At 41.8% G+C, this 27993-nt stretch overlaps 3 protein-coding genes across 5 annotated transcripts in view; 2 read left to right on the top strand and 1 right to left on the bottom strand.

Moving 5' to 3' along the window:
* Window positions 1–2885, top strand: LOC131125079 (putative oxidoreductase YtbE). Its single transcript, XM_058066231.2, has 6 exons — window positions 1–165; window positions 473–740; window positions 804–949; window positions 1011–1150; window positions 1248–1406; window positions 2202–2885. Exons 2-6 carry the CDS (start codon window positions 493–495, stop codon window positions 2379–2381), a joined length of 873 nt encoding a protein of 290 aa, XP_057922214.2. The 5' UTR covers window positions 1–165; window positions 473–492; the 3' UTR covers window positions 2382–2885.
* Window positions 2886–3117: 232 nt separating this feature from the next.
* badb (BCL2 associated agonist of cell death b) lies at window positions 3118–6135 on the bottom strand. Its single transcript, XM_058066232.2, has 4 exons — window positions 5988–6135; window positions 5410–5562; window positions 4693–4913; window positions 3118–4608 (listed from the first exon to the last, which is right to left on the bottom strand). Exons 2-4 carry the CDS (start codon window positions 5552–5554, stop codon window positions 4471–4473), a joined length of 504 nt encoding a protein of 167 aa, XP_057922215.2. The 5' UTR covers window positions 5555–5562; window positions 5988–6135; the 3' UTR covers window positions 3118–4470.
* The window catches only part of LOC131125078 (sodium/calcium exchanger 1-like), a 61225-nt gene continuing 37183 nt past the window's right edge, over window positions 3952–27993 (top strand). Inside the window, exons 1-2 of one of the 3 annotated variants that reach the window (XM_058066228.2) lie at window positions 3953–4940; window positions 16299–16432. The gene's annotated coding sequence lies outside the window, so the exon portion shown is untranslated. Of the gene's footprint in view, window positions 4941–16298; window positions 16433–27993 lie in introns of all 3 variants that reach the window. The other 2 variants (XM_058066230.2, XM_058066229.2) reach the window with 2 other exon arrangements.

Here is a 27993-nt window from a genome sequence, read left to right as displayed (position 1 = left end):
ATCAGCGGCATATGCGGAAGTTTGCCTTTAGTTTGGGTATAAAACGTTCTCACGGGGAAAGCTACCGTTGATTGTGTACTTCACCTGTGCTAGCTGCTGACTTGTTGCCTATTTTAAGTCAAAATTTAAAAAAGTATTTGACTTTGGATATACCTAAATAAACAGGTAACGACATTTGAGCTAACATTTTACTTAATGCTTCTATGCAATGTCAGTACTGTGCTATTTTCACTATCAAAAGGTGTTTTAGAAATTTTAAGCATTTAAAAACATGTATTACTGAACTTTGTTGGCCTTATTTCGCTGCAGATTAATTTTCTTTACTCAATTGTTGCATTGCCACGGTGTGCTTGGTCATGAGACCAGTGAGGCAGTCATTGCTTCTTTTTTTGCAGGCATCAATGCACATAATGAGGCTCTCATATCATACGCCTATTCATTACTTGCATAAGGCTCTTCCTTGTTTGCACAGGATATCACACACACAACAAGATGGCCGACACAGTCCTCGCCTCACAATCTGTTCTACTGGACACAGGGGCTCAGATGCCCCTTTTGGGTTTCGGCATGTACAAACTCAATAGAGAGGAGGTGCACCGTGCTGTGGACGCCGCCCTGGCTGCAGGCTACCGGGCCTTTGATAGCGCAGCCGTGTATGAAAATGAAGCCGAGCTGGGTCGCGCCCTCGTGGAGCTCTTGCCCAAATATGGCTTGACCCGAGAGAGTGTCTTCATCACCAGGTGTGTGTTGTGCTTTAGAAATGACTCAACATGCAAATATTGATTTGTCTTCTCTCTCCACAGTAAACTGGGGCCTAAAGATCAGGGGGACAAGGCCATGGAAGGAGCCCTCAGCAGTCTGTCGGAACTGGGGATGGATTACATCGACCTCTACCTAATCCATTGGCCTGGTACTCAGGGTCTGGATGTGACTGACCAACACAACTCAGGTGTGTAGGACGCTTCAGAACCTTTATTAAATAACGGACCTAATTAAGATTGCGATGCCAGGTAACAGAGCTCAGAGTTGGGCCGCCCTGGAGGATCTGTTTATTCAGGGCAAGCTGAAGGCCATCGGGGTGTCCAACTACATGCCCGCTCATATGAGGGAGCTTATGCAAAGCTGTAAGATTCGCCCAGCGGTGCTGCAGGTAAATAAGCAATACAGTTTTAATAAAATGACCCAAACAATACAGATATAATCCAACAAATTGTGTCTTATAATTTTAACATTGACCTCTCCTGTAGGTGGAATTCCACCCGCACCTGTGCCAGGACGAGCTGAGGAGTATGTGCAAGGAGTTGGGAGTGTGCTTCCAGGCTTACACCTCCCTGGGGAAAGGGGAGCTGTTCACAGACCCAGTGGTGGCCGAAGTGGCCAAGTCTTGCAACCGGACCCCTGCACAGGTATATGCAGCACAAAAACATGTAAAAAGGAAAGGTTGCTGTGCACAAAAAAAATGCATTGGCATCGGTGAAATATGCATAAGCACATTTCAGCACACACTTTCGCATTTGTAGAAAAATTCTATGCAAAAGAGATTATGCCACGCCAAGTTTTTCATCTTCACATGGAAAAACAGGTGAACAATAATAAATGTTTTTATTCCAATGACTGAGATCTACAGATGGAGTGACACAAAAGAACAGTCTTGGGGGCCCAAAATGGAAAACGTAAGAGGGGGAATGACAAACATTTTGTAGGGATGAAGTAAGCATTTACAAAGTGATCAAAATGAACATTAAATATTAATTTAGTAAATATTTAATGTCAAATAATATAATTAATATTAATAAATATTAAATAATAGATTTAATATTAATAAATATTAAATATTGAGGTTGACAATGTCAACAAAGTCCTGCAAGAGTTGCCTGGCAGGTTTTACAATCTTCAGCTTGTTTTTAAGAAATTTAAAATTTGTCATGAAAGATGAAGCACAGGACAAAAGCTGACCTGGAGGAAAGGTTACCAGATATGCCTTTACTACATGTGATGTTTCCAGAGATATCAGCAGTGATTTTTCCCAGGGCAAGGTTGGTCTTGTGGATGGTGTTTGTTTTTTTTCTTTCTTTTTACCTGGGTAAAGTTGCAGGTTTTTGAAAATCCCAGGTAAATGAGAAAAGTTCCTGCAGTGAAAAAAGGCCGATTACAGTATACACTGTTTGTTTGTTTGTGTGTCCCCTGCTGCTTTCCTCCAGGTGCTACTGCGCTGGGCAGTGCAGCAGGGAATCCCCGTGCTGCCCAAGTCAGCCAATCCGGAGCGGATCAAGGAGAATGCCAGGATCTTTGACTTCACACTGTGTGAGGACCACATGGCGCGACTGTCGGCCTTGGAGCGAGGACGCAGGTTCTGCTGGGATCCTACCCAAGTGGTTTGATGGTACTAGCATATTGAACTCCTAACTATCGTTGGGAGCCTCTTGTGTAACCACAAATCACTCTTAAATCATTTCTAACATGATTTATTCAAGACAGCATTTAGATTCACAGCTGTAGAGAAAATGTACAAAATGCAACTTTTCATTGATTTTCCATATTTGTTCAAGTAATACCAAGTTGCGAAACTATACAGGCCCGAGTATTTATTTATTTATTTTAAATTTTGGATTGGGCTTAAGCATCATGTGTAACAGCGTGCAGTTTAAGGCGGTACCGCGTGGCCGGCGTCGCATTCAGAACAAGTTCAAGGCAGTTGATTGGATTCTAGCTTCTTTACATCGTTCTGCTCTCTTCCGAAGGGTGAACACTCTGTACTTGATAGATGCAGGTCAACAACATCGTTACTTAAACAATTATGAAACATTTGATACAAAATACTTGCATCACTATATTTTTTTAGCTTTTAAAAAGTGTAAATTTAAAACCCAATCTGTAAAAAAACATTGTACAGTATATCAATTGTAGTCTGTTCATAACCACGCAATCGGGAAGATATACGTATATTCAATTAAATACTTGGTTGAATGTTAAAAATATTGAAGATTGTCTTGACCCGCCGTCTTTTGATTCCATTTGGAGATGCTACAATAAAACCATTCAAAGACAGGACGAACGCAACATTGACAATTTTGTACTGACCCCATATAAATCACGTCATCACATTAGCTGGCTTGGTTTAAAAAAAAAAACAAAAAATCCTCCAGTGTGAAGTCATGTAGAGCGCACACTAAAAACGACTTTTTAAAGTATCTCTCTAAATCTCTGTTGGGACAAAACATCAAATCATCAAGCATTCTTTTTGTGCCTTACCCGGCAGCCATACCATCAACACATATTCCACTAACATCACTGCAACCACAGCAACGCCACGGTCATATTGATTATCGCCTTGATAATAGAATAATAGCAAAATATTTACACCTTTTAAACTTAAAATGTTATAGTTCTTTGCTCGTCACGAGGCTTTTAAAACATCTCATATTGAATTGTGCTTTTTTTAAAAGTCTTAAAATGTCTCTTTTTCTCTTGATATAATAGACTAACCCTGAACTTTTACAAAAAGATATTCATCGAGATTGTCCGTGTATAAGATTGTTCTTCTTTGACATACGGCACTTTGCGAAAGTACTTGGCCACCATTAAAGATGTTGTCTGCTGTATTGACTTTTCCTTTTTTCAGGAGTTTAGCTTGGGGCACACAGAACATAAAAAAGAACATAATAGACTTTTATTTAAGCCATCATTTTTATAAGATATAGTGTTGTATGAAAAATTATTTAATAGTAGTTTCTCCCGATTTGCTTGCTTTTGCCTTTCCAATATATTGACTTGTTTCTTGTAATATTAATAGTACAGGAAAATGTGGAAATATAAAAAAAATCACTTCTTTTTTTATTTTCAGTCTCTGCCAAATACAAAACTAATTTGAAACTGTATTAAATGTTGAGTGATACCAGAGCTGCCACTCATAAAGCAAACCCCAATTGGGTGTCCTTCCAAAAAAGAAAAGCGCATCAGTCCTTCTAATGACTCAAAAAGGCTGCTTATTAAAATAACCAAACCAGAGGTGACCGAAGACTTTTGCAAAGCACTGGATGGCTACATTAAAACATGTTCATGATCGAGTCAAGTTGGTCCAAACAGTCCACGAGGTCCATTAGAACACATTGTGTTCGGCCCCCAGAAGACCCGAAACAGCGCATGACGTGAGCACCCCCCCTCCATCCTCTGTCTGCAGTCTGTTGCATAGTGTTGCTGTGGACGACCGACATGGTAAGACCATTTTCAAATGCACCCCCCCCCCCGCCTGTCAGCTTCCCAACATTGATGTCACAACCATAAAAAGTACAAAATATGCCCGATTTCATGTAGTTTGAAGAAAAGAGACCTGAGCTCGCACCTCAGTGTCATTGTCTCTCTTCACTCTGCTCAGTGCAGGCAAAAAGTCCTCATCGGGGAGGACGTCCCTCATTCCTCCCCTTCTCGTCCCCTGTTTAGTCACAGCTTTGTTGTCCGCAGTCGGTGTCCTTACTCAGTGCGATGACTGTGGTTGTCAAGGTGGTTGTTCTCGCCCTCTGTCTCCTGGTGGCTGAACAGGGCACTCCACCAGGTTCTGGAGTGATGCATCGGCCTGGAAGTCCCGGCATTCTTCAACTTCTTGATTTCCTGCAAGAAAAAGGCAAGCGTGAGAAGCAGTGCCATCATTTTACCCCTTGTGATAATTAATGGACATAATGTGCCCCCCCTCACCCCTTTGTCAAAGAGGCTGTCGAACTCATCGCTCATTCGTCGCAGCTGCTGCCCGTACTTCTTGGCGGCCCAGAGTGCAGGAGGTGCTGACTTGGAGCGGCCTCGAAACGGGGCTCCATCAGTGGGTGTGCCAGCCTCCTCCTCTCCCCTGTTCTGGAGCTCCTCGTCTCTGGACACCGTTGAAGCGTGGGACTCCGAGTTGAGCCTGATGCGACCCAATGCTACGCAGGAGCAAGAAAAAATAAAAGGTACCTCGATTAAGTTGGGTTATTGATTAGCTGAAACAATCTTTACTACCTCTGCCTGGTTGGTGCGCTTTTGTAATCTCTTATATAACATCATTAAGATTAGTAAGCAAGAAGTAGTAGAAAACTGAGGGTGTCATTGTTTTGAATGTGGCTTGTGCCTTGCTGCCTGATAACGCTCAAACCTCAAAGTGAGGCTGATCTTGTATGGCTTTCTTGACTGACATCTCACTTGATGAAGAGATGCATTATAATGTGCAACCAAGTCGGCAGCGGTGAGGTTGTTTTTAAGTAGCGCCAAATCAATCTGTGCATACAATATGATGTCCAACCACTCTTACACTTACTAACTCTTCATTTTCTTATGAATACATTGTACTCACTAACTCTCAACCAACTTCTGTCAACTTCATCAGTTATTAGGAGTAGAGGAGTTAGTAACAAAATAAAAAAAATAAAATAAAAGACCCACCTGCCAGTCTAAGATCAGGCAAAGCAAGTGTGAGGCCTTTGGGGTCTTTCTGGTCTTGACCAGAAGGGTGTTGGGTGCCGTCCCCTTCCGCTACCTCCTCGGAGGGCTCGGACTCGCTGTCTGATATGCTGAAGTTTGCAGCCATTGTGACATCTGGGAAAACAGTAGATAGACATGGTAAACTATGGAGGAAATATGTTCGTGATGCAGCACTTTGTGGTAATACAGCAGTCATGCAGTGGTAATAACAGCGATGCTAAGCAGCACTAATGCTATCAGCCACAGGGAGCTTGATGCTAGCTAACACGCCCAGCAATGCTATCTATTAGTTGCCCTCAGGTTAGCCGGTCCAAAGGTATTCGCTGCCAAGCAACATTTGAGATAGCGCAGTTGTGTTGACAACAATAGTACGTTGTTGCCTTATTATTAAGCAGGAAATTAGTATTTTCTACCGGTCTCAACATCGTCTCTCTTGTTGTGTTGTTGACTCAAGAGGACAAAAGAAACTTCCGACTGGGCGGAAGCTGGTGCGGAGCGAATTTAAACTAGTAAATTAGAGTACAGTTTAGTTTCCTTACCCGATGTCTTCTTTGGAATGAAAACAGCTCGTCAAAAGTGCAAACGTGTCTTTCTAGGAGCAGCAAGAGCAGCTGTCCGTGTTGTTGTTGTGAAAGTCTTTTTTTCAGCCTAATTCAGTTTGCTCCGCGCTCACCCAATGGCCGCCCAGTGACGTCACTGTTGCGAGCGAGGACTGGGCTGTGGCTTTTGTTTGTCTCGCCACTCCGTTACCGTAACTCACCACAGAGAGGCGCACTCTATTTTTGCATATTGAAATTTACCACATTACGTACACTTTACCTTATGTATGTATGTATATCAAATGTATTTTCCTTCATCAGTATTGCATATATTTTAACAAAATACAATAGTCATATTGTTTGTTTTAGTAAGTACATTTTCTATGGATCCCCATTATTGTCCATTGTATTTTATTGCAGGGAATGGTCTGCAATAAGGTCTGAGAATGAGTTTTGTTTCAATTACGGTGATGTTGCATTTTAGTGTAAGTCAGAACTCAATAGCCCCCCAGCGTGTGTTGTTGGAGGTCATCCCTGGTGAAGTAGAAGGTCACTTCCTTATGCATTGGGTTTGGGAAATGGTCCTGACGTTCATATGTATGTGCATTGGTGCATGCCGGTTGTTGGCTATATCTTCAACTCTCACCTCCGTCAGAGCTTCGCCTGCCTATAGAGACAACCAATCAGTGATGTGGTCTCAAGATGGTCCGTGACAGTCATGGCTGCAATCCCTGAACCCGATGGGGTTCAGAACCAGCAGGCGTGCAGTTTTGCCCGTGGTCGACTCGGGTGTAGGAAGTGTTTGGTGAGGCTGTGGAACACAGTTTTCAATTGTCATCCAAGAGTTTATGGCAAACTATCCGACACATCAAAAAGGGGAAGCAGTATCCGGGTCACACTGTTTGCAGTGTAGGAGGAGGCCTGATGACCTCAACTGAGGATATAGTTGGGTGTGGGAAAGAACACTTTGAGGCCCTTCTCAAATTCACCTGACATAGGCCTTCACGCACACATATCCTTTACTGCGGCTAAGGTATCTGAGGTCGTCCAAAAATTTCAGTGGCAAAGGCAAGAGCTTTGCCCTTTATTCCTTAAGGCTGTGTTGTGGGACCGTCTTGGCATTTTCTAGTGAAAGAAAAAAATTAAGTATTTGTCTCAATATATAGCTTATTCACCAACGAAAACAGAAATAAAAGTGTAAAATTGTACATGACTGAATAAATACAAAAAAGGTCCCACTTTTAGCCTTGTTTTTAGCTCTGAATGAATGTATGGATGTTATATTTTAATTTCTACTACTATGTTCTTTATCTTTCTTCACTGTAAAGCGTCTTTGAGTATTCTGAAAAGCGCTATACAATTATTATTATTATAAAATTATTATTATTATATTTATTATAGATAATTCAGGAGGACCCTATGGTTCCTCTTCAATACACCTTGTAAACACATGTGAAATTCAAACACTTATGAAAGAATGGACAGCAGTTGTGTGCCATACTCAGTTTGACCAGCAGGTGGGAGGGCTGGACTGCACACTTAAGGTGACAATATTGACTTCAGCCAATTTCTTCTATTGATTCGGGAACTAAAAGTGTAAATCCAGTTTCTATTGATTTAGCCACACATTCACGACAAATCATTCCCATTTGTCCCCCACATTTGGCTATTCAAGTGCTGGTGAGTCATCATTGTAATTATCCACCACTTATATCCTCTCATCTTCCAGTTCCTCTCCACCTCTCTTGACCTTTTGCTTCTTCTGCGGCTGGAAGCACATTTCTCACCATGTTGTATTTTCTTTTGTGTGTATCCATGTGTCAAACTTATTTTGAGATTCCTAAGCTGAGGCAAACAGGCAAAGTCCAAACACTCGGCTTTTCCCACATACTGCCGTATGGTGGAAGGGCTCTATTTTGGGAAGGATTACAGGAATAATACATGGAAGTCGTCCTTTTTGGTTGGATTTGTGTGAAGCGTTTTAATGCAGTTTGAATGTGCACAGGCGAAATATGCTTGCTTTTAAGCGAGGATGTAACGAGTGTGCATGATCTGCACTCTCACAGCCCCCAGGATCAGTTTCACACACACAAGTGCACAGTGTATGTTTTTGTTAAGTCCATTGCATTTTAATCTGACTGAGCCATACAATTACTATCCATTTATATCCCCCCATGTACCAGCCTCGCCCTTCTTTGCCTCCCTGCCCCTCATCTGGCGGTTATTTTGGGAAGCAGAGGCGTATGCACTCCCACACAGTCTCCAAACCACCACTCATTCTGTGCATATGTGTGTGTGTGTGTGTGTTGTGTATTGGCAGCAGCAGTGTTTCCTCCTGAAGAATGCTCTTTCATTTCAAGTAGAGGACAACCCCTCCTTTCAAGCTCTTTCTCGCTTAAAACGATTTGATTCTGAGAAGAGCAAAGATGGCATGAAAGCGTGGTCGGCTCCCCTCTATACCACCTGAACTCCTCCTCCTCCTCAGTGATGCCCAACATTTGTGAGTGAGCAGCAGCACAGGAAAAAGTCAAGTGAGAGTGAGGGCTAAACAGACCTCCGCCAGAGCTTGAACCCTTTCATCAGTACATGCTCATTACAGGCGGCCGCTCCCTTGCTGTACAAACGCTGTGATCACAAGGCTGACATATGGCAAGGTTCTAATTCAATCTGACCAACCCATGCTCCGACTGCATCACCAAGCTCGCCTCCTCTAGAGTAGAAAAACGACTTACTCGACTTTTGTCGACATGTGCACACATATGACATCCAATGAGATCCATTACCAGAGCTATATCCCGAAAATAGGACTTTACAAAGATAGTAGTGCTCAGTTTTAGTTAGTATTAATGTACAATATGTTTTATATAGTGACTTAGTTTGCTCTGCATCATATGAGAAGGACTCTAGGTACCAACCAAAAGTAGACAGAATATCTTAGGAGCAAACTTCGCCCACACAAGGGATTTTGGAATTAGCATGCAAGTGATTTTAGTCCACTTTGGAAGTTTTTTTTTTTATCAGCAACCTCAGTAAAAAAGCTTAAATGTAATGTAGTTTGTCTTTTCACGTTTGCACTCGCCAACCAAGACCCCCAAGCTCACATCATTATTATTAATAGAAACCACATTATTTCCAAATTGATGTGCATTTAGGTTCAACTTGTGTAGTTCTTTTCAAGAATAATAAAAAATAACAATAGTGCGTGTCTATCAAATTTTCACTGCGTTCGCACAAACCTGTTTCTGTTAGATCCTGTTTTATGCAGTAGAACCGAATGGCCATTTCATGTATGAAAACGGCAACAATGGGCTGTCCCCCAAAGGTGAAACACGGCATAGTAAGAAACAACACAATGCTATTCAAAGAGAATAAATCACGGCACGCATACTCCAGCTGTGCCACAATGTGTCAGTATTCGTCTTGTCAGTATGGAGAACAACAAACAAAGCAGCGGGGGTCCCGGTGCCATCATTATCATCATCATCACTGTCACCATCACTCAATGTGTGCATGGATGTGTGTCAGAAGGTACATATAATAGTATTAGGCAGATCCTGATCATACATTTTAAGACCAGTTGAAAAATTGCAAGAATTGCAAGTGAAAAAATAAGAAATGGGAGTGAGACAAAAACGTTTTGAGTAAGCAATTGATTGCAAACAACTATTAAAGTGACATAGGCTGGGATAGGCTCCAGCACCCCTGCAACCCTCGTGAGGATAATGGATGAATGAATGAACTTTGAGGATATTTTAAGAAGGTTAAAGTACGTCTAACCTCAGCTGCAATGGCCTGCTACAAGAGGCCTTGCTTATGCAGCTCAACATGACGGTATGAATACCTGACAGAAAGCATCTTGGCTTTTAAAGGCTATAGTCTTAAACTTTTGATGAGCTTTTCTCTTGGAGAGCAATAAAGTATCTTTGATTTTTTTATACATCTCATTCTAATTTCTTTTTGCTTTTGTGAAGCTCTCCTTAGAACCTGTTTAAACAGTGAAAAATGTAAATTCTTGCAATTTTTCCACTTGTCTGATAATGGTCATCAGGATTGTATATGGAGGATTTCCTATGTTTCAAATTTGTTTCAACCAAAGAAAAAAAAATCCTTTAAATTGTGGCGCAGAGCTTGGATGTGTATTTCTTTTCTCATGCTTGAATCTTCTGATACGATACGCGCAGGAGTATCTGATGGAAACGTTGGTCCCTTGAGCTGAACCGTGGAGGTTTATTATAACTCTAATCTGCTCAAGCTAATACGGCATGTCACAATGCACAAAGCTAATTGCCTGCAGTTAATTTGTCTTTTACTGCTTTAATGATTCTACTGTATTGTATATGTAAACGCTATACAGCCTCGCCTGCAGTGGCACGGTCACACTTGACTTAATTAACATGCTGTGGTCTCTATGCTGTTATTGTTGGCATTTATACAAATCTTTACCGTCAACATGCAGGCCATAGCATTACAAAGAAAAGCCAAAGTGAGCTAGTATTTATGTATACGTTGGTTTGTTTTTTCCCAAGCAATAACCCAGGTTGTTTTCTATATTTCATAAACAGTGCGTGTCATCCATCCTCAAAGATTTCATTTCTGGTGTTCTGACACTGATAAGGGGAGGAGGGGGAGGCCCCAAAAACGCAAAGCAGACGAGAAGACAAGCTATATGCATTAAGTTGATTTGTTCCCAATCCTCACTCCATCTCTGAGCACCCTAGTTACTCTCGCTCCATCTCTCATTCCTCTTACCAATCTTCCCCTCTCGCTCTCTGTGTTTTGTCCCCCTCCATCTTTCCATCCTGCTATCTGTCCTTCCATCTCCCCCCTTGTGTATCTGGGTTGCTGACTGAACTAGTTCATGCAAAATGTGACGCCGTCACGGCTTGTGTTTAATTGATGTTGTTTGATAGAAACAAGCTGCTTCAGTCGAATGGAAACACGGCAGCGAGCAAGAGCAGGAAAACAGTCGAGAATAGGTTTTCCCTTCCTGAAGTCCAAGGATGAGGGACTACTAGCCCATGCAAACCCAATGCCAAAAAACACTACTTTGTCCGCCCACCTTCTGCATTTGTCTGAATGCTGTTTTTTAACATTCGTGCATGAAAAATGGCGGAAAATGCCCAAATTTGACATTTCTAAATTTGAATAAATCGGGGGTGAAGCAGTATCCTGTAAAGGATTGGGTTCAGCCACCGTACATCAGCTTGACGTTGACATATGCACGCATACATACATATAATGCATACAAGTCAGCATAACACTAAATAGATAATGAAATATGTGAAGAATGCCTTATATTTAATCAATTAATCAAGAAAGAGTGCAGAGTGTTCCATTGTGTTCCTTTAGACCTGTTTTATTATTTAACTAACAACACCTCTACCCACTTTTGTTGCATCAGCACAGGCTTGTTTTTATGGGCCATCAAATTGGCATTGAGCAACACAACTTTTGCATGCACAGGATGGTGTCCCTTACAGGTGTCTTTGTCTACTGTGTGTGTGTGTGTGTGTGTGTGTGTGTGATATGAATCATAGTGAAAGGTCAGTAGTGCTCCAGGCAAGAAGAAAGCGAGCAGACAGAAGTGATGAATTGCACTTTGGCTCCATGTTCCTTGTAACACCCGTGGTAATATTACACTGGAAGCATATATTAATGGCAGCATGTAAGACTGAACAGCTACAGGGCGATCACATACAATAACCATAATTCCAAGTGTGTGTGGACCTGATTGGTTTCTCCCTCCTGATGTATTGACAGATTCATTTCAGCAGCGATCAATGGGCTTGCAGGATGGATGGATGGATGGATGGATGAAGCACATCATTTAAAATGTGTGTATAAGTTTGTGTGTGAATGTGTGCGTGCATAAGATTCAGGTACTCAACAACGATCGGGGTGGTGTGTGTGGCTAACGAGTAAATCGCCACGGCGACAGATGCTTTGATTCAATTGTGCGGCTGTTAGCGATATAATGGCCTCAAGTGGATGAGAAGCAATCATCCCGGGAGCGTGGCAGCATTCTGGCCGCGTTTGTAAGGCTGGTGGAAGGCATGGAAGACGATGTGATGCTAATTTCAACCCACCCTCAACCACTTCCAAGCCTCATTGGCTGGCATTGTGTTCCATTCTTTATTTTGCTGGTGGTGTAATCAGTACATACAAGTTGGTGGCGCGTTACAAACGAGGCTGGCGAATAATCAGGACACAACAAATGAGGCAGCTGTGCTTTCCGAAATGGATCACAGGGCATCTCCACTATTGTGCACACACGCGACTAATATTCACTTTCCAGTTATTGACTAATGTAAAAGACGAGCGCAAGTGTGTAAAATTTGGTTAAGATTGGAAAAAATGGTCGTGTTTTGTTTTGTGTTTGATGGGATTAATATAAAATGGATTTACACTAGGGATGTTCCGATCAGGGTTTTATGCTGCCGATAAGTGGTTAGCATGTAGGCCACACAGTCAGGAGATCAAGAATTGTGTTTGATTCTCCGTTTGCAGATCTCTATTTGGAGGTTGCATGTTCTCCCCGTGCGTTTGTGGGTTTCCTCCTACATTCCGAAAACACGTTAGGTTAATAAGTAATTCTAAATTGTCCATATAAGTATGAAGTGAGTGTGTATGGTTGTAGCCCGACTCTCACCCAAAGACAGCTGGGATAGGTTCCAGCATACCCCCACGAACCGAGTGAGGATAAGCGGTATAGAAAATGGATGTATCACAAAAAATATGGAACTTTGTAAATCCAATAACAACTGTTATTGCTTATGCTTTAATTAACTTGGGAAGGACCTTGAACACCTTCTTACATAAGCAAGAAGCTATGCTATAGTTATGGGGCTAAATCATATCTGAAAATTATGTGCTGTTCAAATTATCACAATTGTTGTCAGTGACATATTTTGGTGAGTGCAGCTTTTGCCACTATTTTTCATGAACTCAAGATTGCACAATTATTGTTTTGCATGTTTTTTATGATGTAATGGTGATTGAACACAGCAAAAATTTCAGTGCACCTCAACTTAAAATGAAATTTTTTATTCCCGTCAGGTTTTTAGACAGCAGGTCGTATATACACACATTTGCATACACATACGTATATATGCACGTATATACATATACATATGTATGTACACACTAATGAATAAGACCTCTTCATATTTCAATTGCCAAGAGATCCTACATAGAGCTTTATCAATTTGTGTTTTAGTTGGCTTCTTTGTTTCTTTCTGAGGCAATTTTACAAACGAGGATGATAGGGGGATGGGGGGACTTTGATGTTACGCGCTGGGAAGAGGACGTTGCAGAAGAAGACAGCGGGTGGTACAGTATCATTATCTCCCTAAAAATATTCACTGACCTTTTAATGGAAGACAGTGAGCAGAATCCATTCATTAGCACAGCATTGTTTTGGCACTCATTCGAAAGCAGAAAAGCAGTTAATCAGAATGAACTTGACATCTAATTGAAACCAAAGTACAAAAGGTGTGCATGAAATGTTGGAATGGGTGTCAGAATTATATATTTGTAAAAAAAAAAAAGAAAACATTGCAAAAATGAAAGAACAGTTGTGTTCTTTTGCTACTTATTAGGAATTAAATAGGGGTGTCACAATATTTTAACATAATCTTAAGACCTTTGTATTGAGTCATGAAACATTGAAATGTTTTCCAGCGTTGCATGCATGACCTAAGTATGATACTCTTCACAAATTGAAACAAAAACTACAACTAAACTCACTAAAACCAACTAACATTCTAAAAGTTAAAGTATCAATGGCAGTTGGAGCTACCAGCAGCAATCCTTTATGTAAATGATAAAGAAATGTAAAACAGATAGTAAATTGCAGTAGATTTGTTTTGTTTATCCCTAAAGAACTACACTTCCCATGATGCTTACAGTGCAGGACAATGAGGTGATGAATTCCCAAAATAGTATCACATGTTTTGATATAACAGTAAGTTTTCATCTGACAAATCTTAAGTAAGTTTGATCAATTGTACAATTACTACAGCTTCTGCTATGATATTAAAGGCGGCCTATTCTGCTTTCTCCGTTTTTTCACTTATCATGGTCGGATCTGAAACCAATTAATGAATGAATTAATTAATTCACACCAGCAATGCCGTATTCCACATTCTCATTGGCATTTGGCTGCCCTGTTCTTGTGAGTCAGCCTTTGCCTTAAATGAGAAATATAATTACGTTTAAATTAATATCTTCTCTTGATTTGCGTGTAAATATGCCAAATAATACCAAGCTCTTTTGATGATTGACACAACAGCATCTCTGTGTAAGAGAAGAAAAAATGGCGTCCTAGTCATTTTCATTTTATCTTTCTTCTTCCATTGATGTACTCCTTCCCCCCTCCAGCAGCTACAATAGAAAGATGTGCGTAGGCGTAGTGTGTGTGTGTGTGTGTGTGTGTGTGTGTGCGTGTGCGTGCGCCTGAAAGACACAACCGATAAAGTGTGTGTCAAAAAGACAGATAATGTCAAACAAGTGCTGTCCTCTTGCACATTATTGACACTTCATTTCACCCCCCACCCACACTCCTCTTCACATCCTCAGTACCTCCCCCACTCCTACCTTCACCTTCTCTTCTGCCTCCATCTTTCTATTTCATCTCCACTCAGCCCTTTTCATCTTTTAGCCCCCTCGTCTCGTTGGAGGTGACGCACATTTTTTCAGACCTTTTGGCTTAAAGTGTTGTCGTCATAAGACCTGTATTATTTAAAATAAATTTTACTTTATTCATTTTCACACAAGTTACCTCACAGGGTGTCCAGATTTTGACTGTAAATTACTAATAATTAGTGGTACCCCCTGTGGGTTGTGGGAAAAATGCTTTTTAAGACATTCTATCATTCATACCCACAACTGAGTATTTGAGCCAATTAAAGGGGAACTGCACTTTTTGGGAATTTTGCCCATCATTCACAATACTTATGTGAAACGCACAACGCACATCATGGGAAATACCTATTTAGACGCTAACACTTGTATATTAACCAACCGTGTCGCATGACGTGCCGCTAACCGCTAGTCTCAGCGTTTTCACAGACGAAAGAGTGGATGCTTAGCGCTCAATTTCGTTTTAAAGACTTAAGATGCTCGTTTGCCGTCAGCATGTTCTGAGGACTGGAACACACAGCCTTCCCATTGAGAGCGGACATTGGAAGTGTTTTCGCTGCTGTTGTTGTTTGAACTAGCATACATTTCAGTGTGGGGGGGGGGGTAAATAAAATAATAAATGAATGAATAAATATAAATAAAATAAATAATTCAAACAATAAATACAGGAAAAACAACTCAGACAAGCACATGCACACACCCAAAAAACCCAGGGGTCCTAGACCCACAATCCAAGCCCCGAGCCGAGGAAAACGTGGCCCCAAAGGGACAAGACCCAACCCAGCGGCAGGACTACAACAGTGAGGCATACAAAACAGCGGGCGAGGGGGAAAGCCAGCACATGAGCAGACGAGCAGCAAGGCGACCCGCTGCGCCAGCCGACACCCGTCGGGCTGCAAATCCCCGTAGCGGTAGTACCACAGCCGCTAGCCGCGAGCAGGCCAAGCACCAGCACAGAGAAGGCAAGATCAGCGGTATAAATTTACAACACTAAAGTCGTACATTTTTATTTTCAAAATCTCGTATTACTTTAATACACCGTCATAGCAGTCAACTAGACAACTATAAAAAGGGGGAATTACGTGACCTTTGGCCTTGCGTAAAGGAAACATTACAACTTTTTGTCGTACATTTACAACTTTATTCTTGTGTATTTTTATTTTTTTCTCTGAAAAGTTGAGTTGTATTCTTTATTATCAATATTCGCAGTCAATACTTTCATAATCATTAGACAAATAAGTCAATAACATGAGTCAATTAGTTGCTAAGTCCCACCTGTGCCATTGCAAAACGTTTTGCTTGATGGCATGTACGTATTTGAACCAATTTTGCTCAGATTTCACATTCCTGTGCGTAGCCCGACGCAGCAGTCAAAACTACTACCCTTTGGACAATAAATTTGACTGATTAATTGTATTGCTCATATCGATCGCCTTGTACTTTCCAAATGTTGTCCCTTTTCCTGGTCTGTGGTTATCACTGATGGTTTCTGTGTGGGATCTCACCCACAACAGAAAAACATTACAGATTTTCACATTGATTCAATTAAAAAAAACAACCCTAGCTACTGTCTTCCAGTGAGAGGGAGGGAAAAGGGAACTAGACGGCGAGAAAGCGAGAGAGTGGATGTAAAAGTGCGCATGCTCATTGGTTGTCGACTCTTCTCTTTAGGAGGAGGAGGAGAGGAGGCGCATCGCATTGAGCCGCTCAATGGGCCACGGAAGGGAGGGATGAGCACACGCGGGGAGGATGAGCCACTGACTGACTGAATGAACCAAACGAACCGGGTTAGCTGTGCGACTACGGTGAGCTTTGCGCCCTGCTGTTTACTTTGCGGGACAGGAAAATGATGCGAACTGGTTGCATTGCGTGCGTAAATCTGCGATTGCACGCATGGATTTTGAGCGTGAAGGTGATGCGCTCGGGTTCAGAGTGGACGGAGGAGCATAGACTGGACATCCACCTCATACAAGCATGCTGTTTGTGGAGGGAGGGTGGTGGGGGGGGGGCAAAGGCTGAGTGGTACTCCCAAGAGGGCTAGGGAGGGCGAGACACAGGCGAGAGACGCGCCACGCACACACTTGGCTTAACATTCAATGATGTTTAAAAAAAAAACATGGTATTGTTGCATGGATGATATGCTGATTTGACTGATGATGATTCAAGGGATCATATTACTGCTGCTTTTTGTAGATGTGATCATATCACACAGATGTTGATGTGTCTATGTTTATAATATAATATGGGATCAGTGCTAATTATGATGCTGATGACGTCTGCATCTCTCATGATGATTATTATTATTTGTGTTGTTTACTTCATCTTGTTTTGGGGGGAGTTTAAACAACAATTAAAGTTACTAAGTAAAGCAGTCTTAAAGGCACCCTATGGAGATCTGTGGTAATGAGGTGATGAGCGTCCATTAGTGGTATTGGAACCTGTAGCCACTGAAGGATTACTGTGGTACTCATGAGCATATTAAAAAAAAAAAAAGAATGCTAATAATGACAGTGTCGATGGCAACAAAGTGATGGCATCATGCAGCCATGTTGACTTCTCTAAGCAGGCTGAATAATTGAAACAAAGACATGTCGCCCACTGAATAATTAAGGCACACAAGCTGTCTAAAAGAAGGCTGGAAATTAATCTACATGATTTTGGGCTTACATCAGCAACAGTATGTGTTTTGTGTTTGTGTGTGTGAGTGTTGATGCTGTCTCACTATACTAGAGTCTGACCGATATGAGATTTTGGGGGCTGATACCCGATATATCAGCTGATATATGAAATAAGATATACTACACTATATGCCGTACGTGAACATTACATTACTTGGAACATTGTCTAAATGACAGTATTTTAATGAAGCCATGAACTAGTGAATATATGAGCCCCTGGAAATCCTGCATGGTAGTACTGTATGAAGTAAAGGATGTTGTGTACATCTGCATATATCTTTATTTCGCATTAAAATTCTGGATAAGTCTTATATAATGGTGGACATACAGTTGCATCTATTGTTGTTTATGTCACAGAGATGAAACTTATATGATGTTAAAACACTGTAATACTCTATAAAAATATAGAATGTTCTCCTTGACGGGTTCTGTGGTGTTATATTGTTTTCCAAAGTCACAGTTTACCAGGGTGTAAAAAAAATGTCACACAGGAACGGACCGCCAGATTCTCCATGCAGCTAAAAAAGTAACATTTTCAAGGATATTGATTCATGGGTGATACATTTTTATCGACCTGCCCTTAAATCGGTCGGGCTCTATACTGCTATTAGTGGACCTTTCATTCATTCTACCGCTTATCCTCACGGGTTGGGTTGCTGGAGCCTATCCCAGCTGTCTTCCGGCGAGAGGCGGGGTACTCCCTGGATTGGTTGCCAGCCAATCACAGGGCACATATAGACAAACAACCATTCACACTCTCATTCATACCTATGGACAATTTTGAGTCGAATTAACCGAGCATGTTTTTGGAATGTGGGCGGAAACCGGAGTACCCAGAGAAAATCCATGCATGCACAGGGTGGAATTGAACCCCGGTCTCTTAGCTGTGAGGCCTGTGCACTAACCACTCATCCACCGTGCAGCCATAGTGGACCTTTGTAATTACTTTCATGTCTGCAAAAACCAATAAAGGGTTTCCTCGATGTTGGAAAAGTTTATTTTTTCAGGCCGTGACACAGATACAGCTAACTGTGGAGTGGAGCAGCTCTCTAATTTGAACATTTTGTGATTATTTCAGCTCACAAATTACTAGGAAGGGAGCAAATTTGCTTGAGGCTTTCTTGCCTTTTACTCCAACAACACAGTTACTTATTCCATCTACCTAATCCAGGGCTTTGCTGGAAAACACGGGTGTTTATTCATGACTATGGCGAGGGTAATTCAAGAAATGTCAATATTGATTTAGTGGTGCCTTACTTAGCCAAGCAACATTTGTACTTAGGCATGCATTCTGGCCGCTTTTAAGAACTGTTTGCGGCCAAACTGACCTGAGTGCATCCACAGCTAATCCATTAATGACTTAAACAGCGCACCCACTCAAGAAGGTAACCAACATCCCGGGGTTCTATTCTGGTCCACTTTAATCTGGTTATGTGTATCGCTAGTTTCTCAACCATGGGATCCCGTTCATGACAGCTTAGTGAGTCTGGTCCAATGACTGAGTGGGATGTCCCCTGGTCATAATCCCACTTCCTACCATGTGGATGTTGCCACTGTGTTACACTCTCTCTGTGGGTGTGGTTAGCTGTGGCGATGCTGTGGTTTTTACGAGGTCTTCTGATGGGAATTTAGTCGGAATTTATACAAAAATGGAGACTCTGTCTTGTTGCTGCAACACATTCACGGACATGGACTTATTCCACAAAGATGGACGACCTGCTTACATCTTGTTGATGTACCGTAATCCACAGAAATCGTGGACTTTAGGCAATTCACTCCTATTGCAACTCACTCCCCTAAGATGCCTGACATGTTGGAATATGTGCCACAAAGATGGCAGACTTGTTGTAAAACATTCCACTAAGATGGCCGATTTCTTGTAACGGACTTTTCACAAAGATGTGTCAGCATTTTCCACAAAGATGGCAGACACACTTTCCACTCCAATGGCGGACTTGATTCAAAACTAACTTGATTCAAAACACAAAGATCACAGACGTGTTGTAAAACATTCCACTAAGATGGCCGATTTCTTGTAACGAACTTTTCACAAAGATGGCAGACCTGTTAGTGACACACTCCACAAACATGACCATCTTATTGTGTCAGCGTTTTCCACAAAGATGGCAGTAATATGTCAACCCGAGTCGCCTTAGTGTCCTTAGAGCAGTGATTCTCAACTGGTGGGTCGCTACCCAGTTTTCAGTGGTCCCGGGCTTTTTTTTTTTTTTACACCACCTCAAATTCAAACTATAGTTTGAGTTTTTTTTCATGAAGGGGACTGACCCCATCAGGCGTCTGGCGAATGTGTGTTACCTGGGTTCCAGCTTACTTGGACCAGGAAGAGGGCGGGACATAATGCTTGCAACACAGTTGTAAAGCACTCTAGGAAGCCACGTAACCGTTGCATTTAAAAAACGTAAAACATAAGTGTTTTACATTTAGGTATTTCATGGGAAAAATAAGATATTTGGGAAGTTTATATCAAAATTAATTGTGCAATTTTGGGTCCGGTCACTGCTTGTCACTCAAGGGTGATGGTGGGTCCCGCAGCCAAACGAAGCCAAACGAAACAAACATACACAGAAGAAGATTATTTGTTGTCGTATTATTGTGAGATGCACTCAGCTTTTTGTTTTTTGTGTTATAGAGTGTTGTCCTACCTATTATTGTGTCCAATTATTTTCCTATTACCGTATTAGCCTCCACCTTGTTAGTATGAGCTGATGAATGGAGGGTTTCCGGGAAAAGACAGTAAAATGCTGTATTTCATCTCCATGTCAGGACACCGACGTCTGCCTTGGCGAGATCTACCACTCCTCTTCCTTTCAGAGTCGGCCCTGTATTGATTTTTAAAAGCCGTAATTTCTCAATATGTCATCTCAATCTCATTTAGTCTTTTAATTGACTTTATGGAATATTATGTACTGAATACTACAGCTATTAAAAATGCACATAAAGACACAGATGACTACAGGCGAGTCTCTCCAGTCACCTTTTATTGCCAAATGGTGCACCTTTTCAAGCATGGACCATCGGCTTCATTGTTGGCTGCTCACACTGCACAGTGCATCTCGCCCGGTGCTGATGCAGGAGCGCAGCCGTAGTGATGAACGACTGAGTCATTAACAGCCTGCGGCGCTCAATGCAGCCTGCGCTCCTCATGCTGACCCAGGTAGGCAGCAGCACTTGTGGACTGCTAATACAAAAACATCACAACTTAGCTTTGTACGAGTTTGGAAAGGTGGATCTGATTAGATGTGCAAAGCGTAAGTGTTTCCAAACTGTATAATTAAGTACTGTAAATAACACTAATTAGTAGCACGAGTCACCGGAGATGGAGCAAAGGATTTCTCCCTTTAACCAGGAGTTACGTCAACATGCTTTTATTGTTGCCGATTGCTTGTTAGTAGGCAGGACTATGCAAAACATATATACATATATGTGATTGGAACGTACATTTGTGGGGAGTTGAGCCGTCAAATGGAGCAAATTTTATATTTTTGGTGCAGATTTGAATAAGGGTGTGGATCCACTGTGTATTTTACATAATTTCTCAATTTGTTTTGATAAGAAAATGTGATGTGATGGCATGTGTGTTTTCCTTGTTGCTGTTTGCTTGTGAATATTGCTTGTGATTTATTTAAAAAAAAAAAAAAAGGAGGTGTGTACGTGTGAAGGTGTTATCACTCGATGCAGGTCTGTGCTCAGTCAAAATGTAGCTTTTGCAAAATGTGTAAAATTGCACTTTAGTGATGCCCTAAGCGGGGAGAGGGCATTGACAACTTATGAAAGATGGAGGAGGAAAAAATAGACTCATGAAGTGCACACTCATCACTGCAAAATGTGGAGAGCCCTTTTGTGTGTACTTTTTTTATGATGTGACCAGACAAGTGGTGGACAGATGGAGCACTTGTTGCTCTGCCGCAGCTGACTTCCAAGTGGCCTTTTTTTTTCTCTCTTTCCTCGTCCTCGTCCTAGTCCGCCCTCGCCACCCTGTCATTTGGCCTCTCCACCCAGTTTGTGCGGTTTTCGCTCTCTCATTTTCCACCACCAGACGACAAGTGAAACATCTGCTACCTGTGGAATTAAAGAGCTATACCAAACACCTCAAATCAGGTCAAGTTCCATCCGGATCCAGCCTGCCTTCAAGGTGTTTCTATTCTAATCTGGATGAAATATGTTTTGATTGAAATGCTGCATCTCAATCATATGCTGCACATTGACATTTACCCACTACAACAATTGGGATTTTAATATGTGGATCGTCACCTCAATTTAATGGGAACATTCATTCATTTAAAAGGAAGTTGCAAACAGTAGTACTCTTTTTAACCCCCCCATTCCCCCCTCACTCGTCGAGCTTGCTCGCATTCCCAAATTTCCTCCTGTCTGTAACCATGGCATCCTCATCCTCAGTGTGTCTCCTCGTGCCCTTCCTGCTCTCGTCCATTATTCAGTGGTGTGTAATCTGTCACTACAGCATAAAGCCCAACCTGGTTTACATAATCTGATAAGCACACATGGTTTTTGGACATGTGTGTGTGTGTAAGTCCCGATGAATGTTGGAATGACTGATAAGCAGGAAAACAATAGAAGGGGAAAGTGAGTCAGGATTGGATGATGAAAACCCATAATCCCTATTGTTGTCATGTTCTCGTCGTTCTTGACTGCTTTCTTTTCTTTTTTTTAAGCGCAATAGTAGCGGTGACATTTTAATAATGTTTTTCTCCGCCAAGTCGTCCTTTTGGGGCTTGTCTTTGTCGCGTTTTGTCACCTCGCCAAGACCGTCAGTGTTTCAGAAAATCCAGCTACTGAATCTTCCTGTGGGAACATAATGGCCTCTGTCTAGAACAGGTTTCACGGCATTGCCCTTTTTGTGCGTCTCCCTGAGATACAGACGCTGTGCTTAGTTATTTGTTTACAAAAGTCTCTATTTAGGTCACTGGTATTTTCTTCAAATTTATTTTTGCTAATGCTAGGACAACAGATTTCATGACTTGACCTCTAAGGCCCTTTCAGCCAATCAGAAACCCGAAGAAAGCTAAAACAATGCACCAAAATCTAGTCAGAATAATGAGTACACAATTAACATACAATGTTTGAACATTCCTTTTTCGTTTGTTTTTCAGACTAACATTGAAACGTCTGTACAAAGTTTCACTTTATTAAGTTTTATTTGGAATCTTCCAAAGATGCTGCTGGGTCTAGTGAGCAATTCAAACGATGTATAACGAGCAATTTCATGTCTTTCTTCAAGGGAACTGAATTTTTATTGCACAGTCATATTCAAGTCTATATTAAGCAAAGTACATGTATACGCATCTATTACTATAACAAGGTTGGTGTTTGTTTCTGATCGGTATCGGCTGATACAGAGTACAACATTGCATTATCGATATGGCTTGAAAAAGTGGTATCCTTTGTTTGAATACCCTCCTATTCTTGATGTCGCAAGATTTAGTGGCCTGATTTGGACGACCCCGGTTGCTCAAAAGGATTTCAGTTGTGTTTTCTCATGAGAATTATGAGGGGAACCTCCGTTTGAAATGTTGTGCTTTGTGGCACCATTGCAAGCTTACAAGTCCTTATTGTGTAACCCGTGTGTCCGATGTAGTTGTGTCACATTGTTGTTTCCCGTCACCTGCCTACGGAAAAGTTCCCTGATATTGCACCGAAAAAGTCAGCTCGGCTAAATCCTCTTTTTCTCCGAGTCGTGTTCTCTAAAGTGGGCGCCTCTCGCTTGAAATGTATGTTTCTTTTTATATATACATATACGCTTTGTGGCTCTACTGTTAGCGTTTGTGTCAATAGGTCTCTTTTTTGTGTTTTTCAGTGAGTAGAGATGTGTTAGCATCAAGACGGAGTGCATGTGCGTGTGCATGTGCTTCCATTTGTTAGAATACACATGCACGCTCCTTCAGGGTTTGTGCAACGTGAACACTGTGTTGCCAGTTTCTCTCAGCGTCAGATGCACACACGCCCCACACACATGCATGCACAAATAAGGAAATAAAATCATGCGCACATACGACACACACAGATGCAGAATGACAGCCAATCAGAGCGAAGCAGGCTGCTAGTGTTTCATGAACATCTGCAATCTGGCGAGTGCCGACAAAGCATATCCGTGGCTTCTCCATCACACAATTTGCCCACTGGCGGAGATTATGCTGATTGTCTGTTGCATAACGTCGTATGTGTCACATGCATTATGGGATTGCATACATTACGTTACGGGAGGAGTGGTGTCAATTACAGGAAGTTGCCCAGGCCAGTTATACACATGAGTGTCACACTGCGTGGAGGCCTAGCACCTGCACATCACTGGGCGCACGCTGGCCTTTTGACCTATGACATCATAACTTTGGGACCTGATCTTTTTGACGGTATTGTTAAAAATCAACAGTGTTCTTACTCAACATTGGACAAAATTGCACCAAACATGGGAAAAATTTGTCTTCAACCTTTGTTTGTTCCACCATTGGCAGAAAACCTCCCTCCTTCATTGACATAACAGCGGATGAGCCTACCCCAAATATAGGCCCACCCCAGCATAGAAAAGCAGGCTTCTCTACACATCATAATCATCCTTTTGTGATAGTTTGTTGCGCCACTCATATTTTTTTTTGTACTTTTCTTAAAATGAATGTTAAAATCTCATCTGAAGGGAGTGTCGATAATGAGACCACTAGGCTGCTTAGTTGTCACTCTCCATTTCATAGGAACAGATCCTTTCACATCTTCAAAGTTACCATCTTCATCCCATCCAAGGAAGGAAAAAAAGTTCCAACTACTGTTGCATATATGGAGCTGTAAGTTTGAGCATGTGGTTTTTCTTCAGCAAGTAGGCTAACCTACCACGACGTCGGTGAAAAATCCTATAATCACGGGACCTTCGCAGTCAGTTTTGCTCTGACAGGTAGACTTGGCAGAAACGCTCTTGGAACGTTGAGTGGCGATCAGTTGACAGTTGGTCGAGCAGGAGGTTATTAATTCTGACTTTGAGTGACCTTGAAAGCCACTTCATGTGATTGGAGAAGAGTGGTGGACAGTTGTAGAGACCTCTCTGGACATGTTACATAAAAAAATAAAATAAAAAAAAAACACAAGTAAGCAGGCGTGTATTAGTATTAAAGCACGAGTGTGCCATAAAAGCAAGGCCATCTCTGGACAGGTGGTGCGCTCATCCTATAGCTCATCCAGATTATACTTGAAGCATGACATGCTAAAGAACGACGGCACGGGATATTTTCCCTCACGAAGCTTGGATTCATCAATGTCATGTCGAATTCATTGTATGATTAGGGATTAATAAACAGGTCGTTTCATTAGGTACACACATGCACAGCTGTTTAATGATCATTGTATAGTCTAAATCAGTGTTTTATAACCTTTTTTGAGCCACGGCACGTTTTTTACATTGGAAAAATCTTGTGACACAACACTAACCAAAAATGTTCCAAAATGTCACCACGACCTCACACGTGCATCAATAAGTATATGGGAGGAACAAGGCAGGTGTTGCCACACGGACCAATATTACATTGCTATGCCAGTCTTTACACCACAGACACTCCACAGTAGCCATGACGAGTTTTTGTCTTTCCGAATGACCTTTCAGGAAACAATGGTATCCATAGAAAGGAATATTCCAATCTCTTGTCTACATGCGCCGTGAAAATCAACCAGAATAGTCAATAGGGCATGCCCAGTAAAACGTAAACATCAACATCACGTGATACCGACTTCCCCGAGTTTTTCTTTCACTTGTTGGAATAATTCCGTATTGCCAGTTTTTCGTCTGTCCAGTCTTGAAATTTAGTTTGAATCAAAAACAAACTTTGCTTAGTCCAGTGCCGATTGCTGGCCTCCATTTTTAAAAGTGAAGAACGTCTGGATCTGCGTGTTACGTCATATCTGAGCATGCGCTGAAAGAACGCACCCGGGATTAATTTAAACAGGAAAAGATCGAATTCAATCTTGCTAATATTTTATAATTAAACTCAGGACATGTTTTATATAGATATATATTTTCTTTTTTAATAAAACTGCACTTGTGAATAAAGTATAGAAGGGTTTAGATTCTGTTTCACAGATGGCGATATTACACACCGAAAGCTGCTTGCCAACCGCCAATAAACAACAGAAGAAGAAAAACACCACGAAGAAGAAGGTACCCTGACAACTTTCCGTTTGAGCGGGTACAAGATACCTCAATGGGATTGGTTAAAGGAATATTCCATCCCTGTTCAATTCTTTCCGTTTGAGCAAATAAACCAAATGCAATTGGAATATTTGGTCCATGTATTCATAGCTATTGACATAATATTTGCAAATGATGATTAATAAATGTTAATTATAAAAAGTGATATTGGATAATTCCTCACGGCACACCTGACGGTTTCTCAAGGTACACTAGTGTACCGCGGCACAGTGGTTGAAAATCACTGGTCTAAATGTCAGTTTGTTTTGTCTATACATGTCCGATGACCAGTCCAGGGTGTACCCCGCCTGTCACCCTAAAAGTCAGCCGGGATAGGCTCCAGCTTACTTGTGACCTTAATGACAAAGTGTGCTATTGAAAATGCATGGATGGATAGTTTGAACTGCATCATGCGGATATACTGTACAGTTGTATACCCAATGAAGTGTCCAGTGAGTGTCTGTGATTGGCTGAGCAACCACAAGGATCCTTCTTTTCAATGCCTGCGCCCCCTACTCTGAAGATCAGGCGTCTTGAAGACAGTGGAGTTATTAACCTTGCGCTCCGGGCCCAACTCCATCACCCTGTAATGCAGAGGCGTCATGTGGCACCGCATTGAAACGTTCACACACACACACACACACACACACACACATTGGACTGTCTTCTTATATCACAGCAGACTCGGCTCCCTCTCTCACCCTGAAGGGCCCTTGTGCACTTGTCCACATTTCCTGTGCCATTTGTCATTTCTCTTGTCTTCTTTAGCGTTTTGTCCATCATGCTCATTTGTTTCTCTCGTTGCGCATCCTCAGGTCTCCTCGACCTCCTGTTGCTTGCTGGCATCCCCACTATTATGTGGATCAAAGTGGATAAAAGCGCACACACATGCGGCATGCGGCATGCGTCTGCCGCTAGTTTATGTCTTCAAAGGCTGCTTAAATGTGCTCTCATTGAATATTCATTCTCGACGCATGCTTGCAAACACACACACCCTTAGCATGCAGGTGCATTAAAAATGTATAGGAGTCGAATCATTCTCAGCGAAAGGCGTGTGCAAGGGAATATGTGTGTGCTTTTGAGCGTGTGATCGGGGCCGCAGTCGCTTCTGGTTCTGCTCAGATGTTCTTAAGAGGTCCACTTGAGATGTTTCTCTTTCAGGGACTGCGTCACTTTTGCAGATTGCACATTTTATTGTCATATAAAAACAGGAACCCTATGGATTTTTAATGATGTACATTCAACGTTTCAATTATTTCAGGGGCGTTTATTTCCCTGAAGTGAAAAAAGAATATTAATTGAAAGCAAGCGAGAATTGGAAATATTCCTGAATTTTAAAACTTTAATAATGATTTATGTGAGAAAGTCGAAAGGAAAAATTAAACGCAACATAAAGTCTCTTTGACAACATGCTCATTCATTAAGGAGGAAATTGCAAAACACAGCAGCATCAGAACCGGTGCTGTAATAGCAGTCAGGCGCAATCTTTTCAGCTAGCATTAATAGTACTGCAGGGTTCATTGTAGTACGGTAGTTGTAGTACGGTAGTTGTAGTACGGTACAGTATGGCAACACACAACTGCTGTGTAGCAACATTGAGTCGAGGTGTTAATTGGCGCATTTACCCTAATTTCCAACTATTAGCTGTAGCTATTTGCTGTCTTCTATCAAACCATTTGACTGATTCACTCCTGGGATTTAAACTGGCTACACCCCTTTAAAAAAAAAAAAAAATCCACAAGCCCAACCCCGCTTTGGCGCACATCAATCTACGAAATGAGCAATTGATCCAAAGATACATGACAAAGATTGACTCCTCTCATTCACATAACGATGCTCCTAAAGGCCTTGTATGTCATTAATTGCCATGGCAACAGTACCGGGGCTCCACACAGTGACAGATTAGGTTTCTGTTGCCATTGACTATTATTGGATGCGACAAAGTGCTGACAGTCATCATTGCTTAGGTTTTGTCTGTGTGTGTGTGTGTGTGTGTGTGTAGTGATGTGTAGCGTAGTAAAAGGAAGTCAAACAAACTTAAGAGAATGAGTGCGAGAAGCCTTGGCAGGGGTGACCTCCCACCCCACACACCAAGTGGGCGGAGTTACGTTTAGTGTGCATGTGTGTGTGTGTGTGTGTGTGTGTGTGAGCTGTGAAGCAGGTGAGAAGACATCAAGATGCCTTTAAGAGAGAGCAGATGGGAATTCAAATGTTATTGGAGCGTATGCTTCATGACTCATTCATAGTGTGAGTGTGCGCGTGTGCGCGTGCATATGTGTATGTGTGTGTGTGTGTGTGTGTCCTCTCCTCCTGCTAGCTGTGTAGGTACTTGTCACCCTGAGGGGCTTATATAAACACAATTACACACCAGCCAAAGAAAGACAAAGCCAAGAGATGTGCACATTCTAAATGTTCAGTTTCATTTCTTACAAGTGATTCCTTGGGTTCGCATTTGAATTTTCATGAAGGAAAATCCTCCATC

The sequence above is a fragment of the Doryrhamphus excisus genome, linkage group LG2, assembly GCF_037039965.1.
Source record: "Doryrhamphus excisus strain RoL-2023G ecotype Guam linkage group LG2, RoL_Dexc_Guam_v1.1, whole genome shotgun sequence".
Taxonomy (NCBI): domain Eukaryota; kingdom Metazoa; phylum Chordata; class Actinopteri; order Syngnathiformes; family Syngnathidae; genus Doryrhamphus; species Doryrhamphus excisus.
The sequence above is the reverse complement of the archived record's forward strand: the minus strand, read 5'-3'. Positions and strand labels throughout refer to the sequence as shown.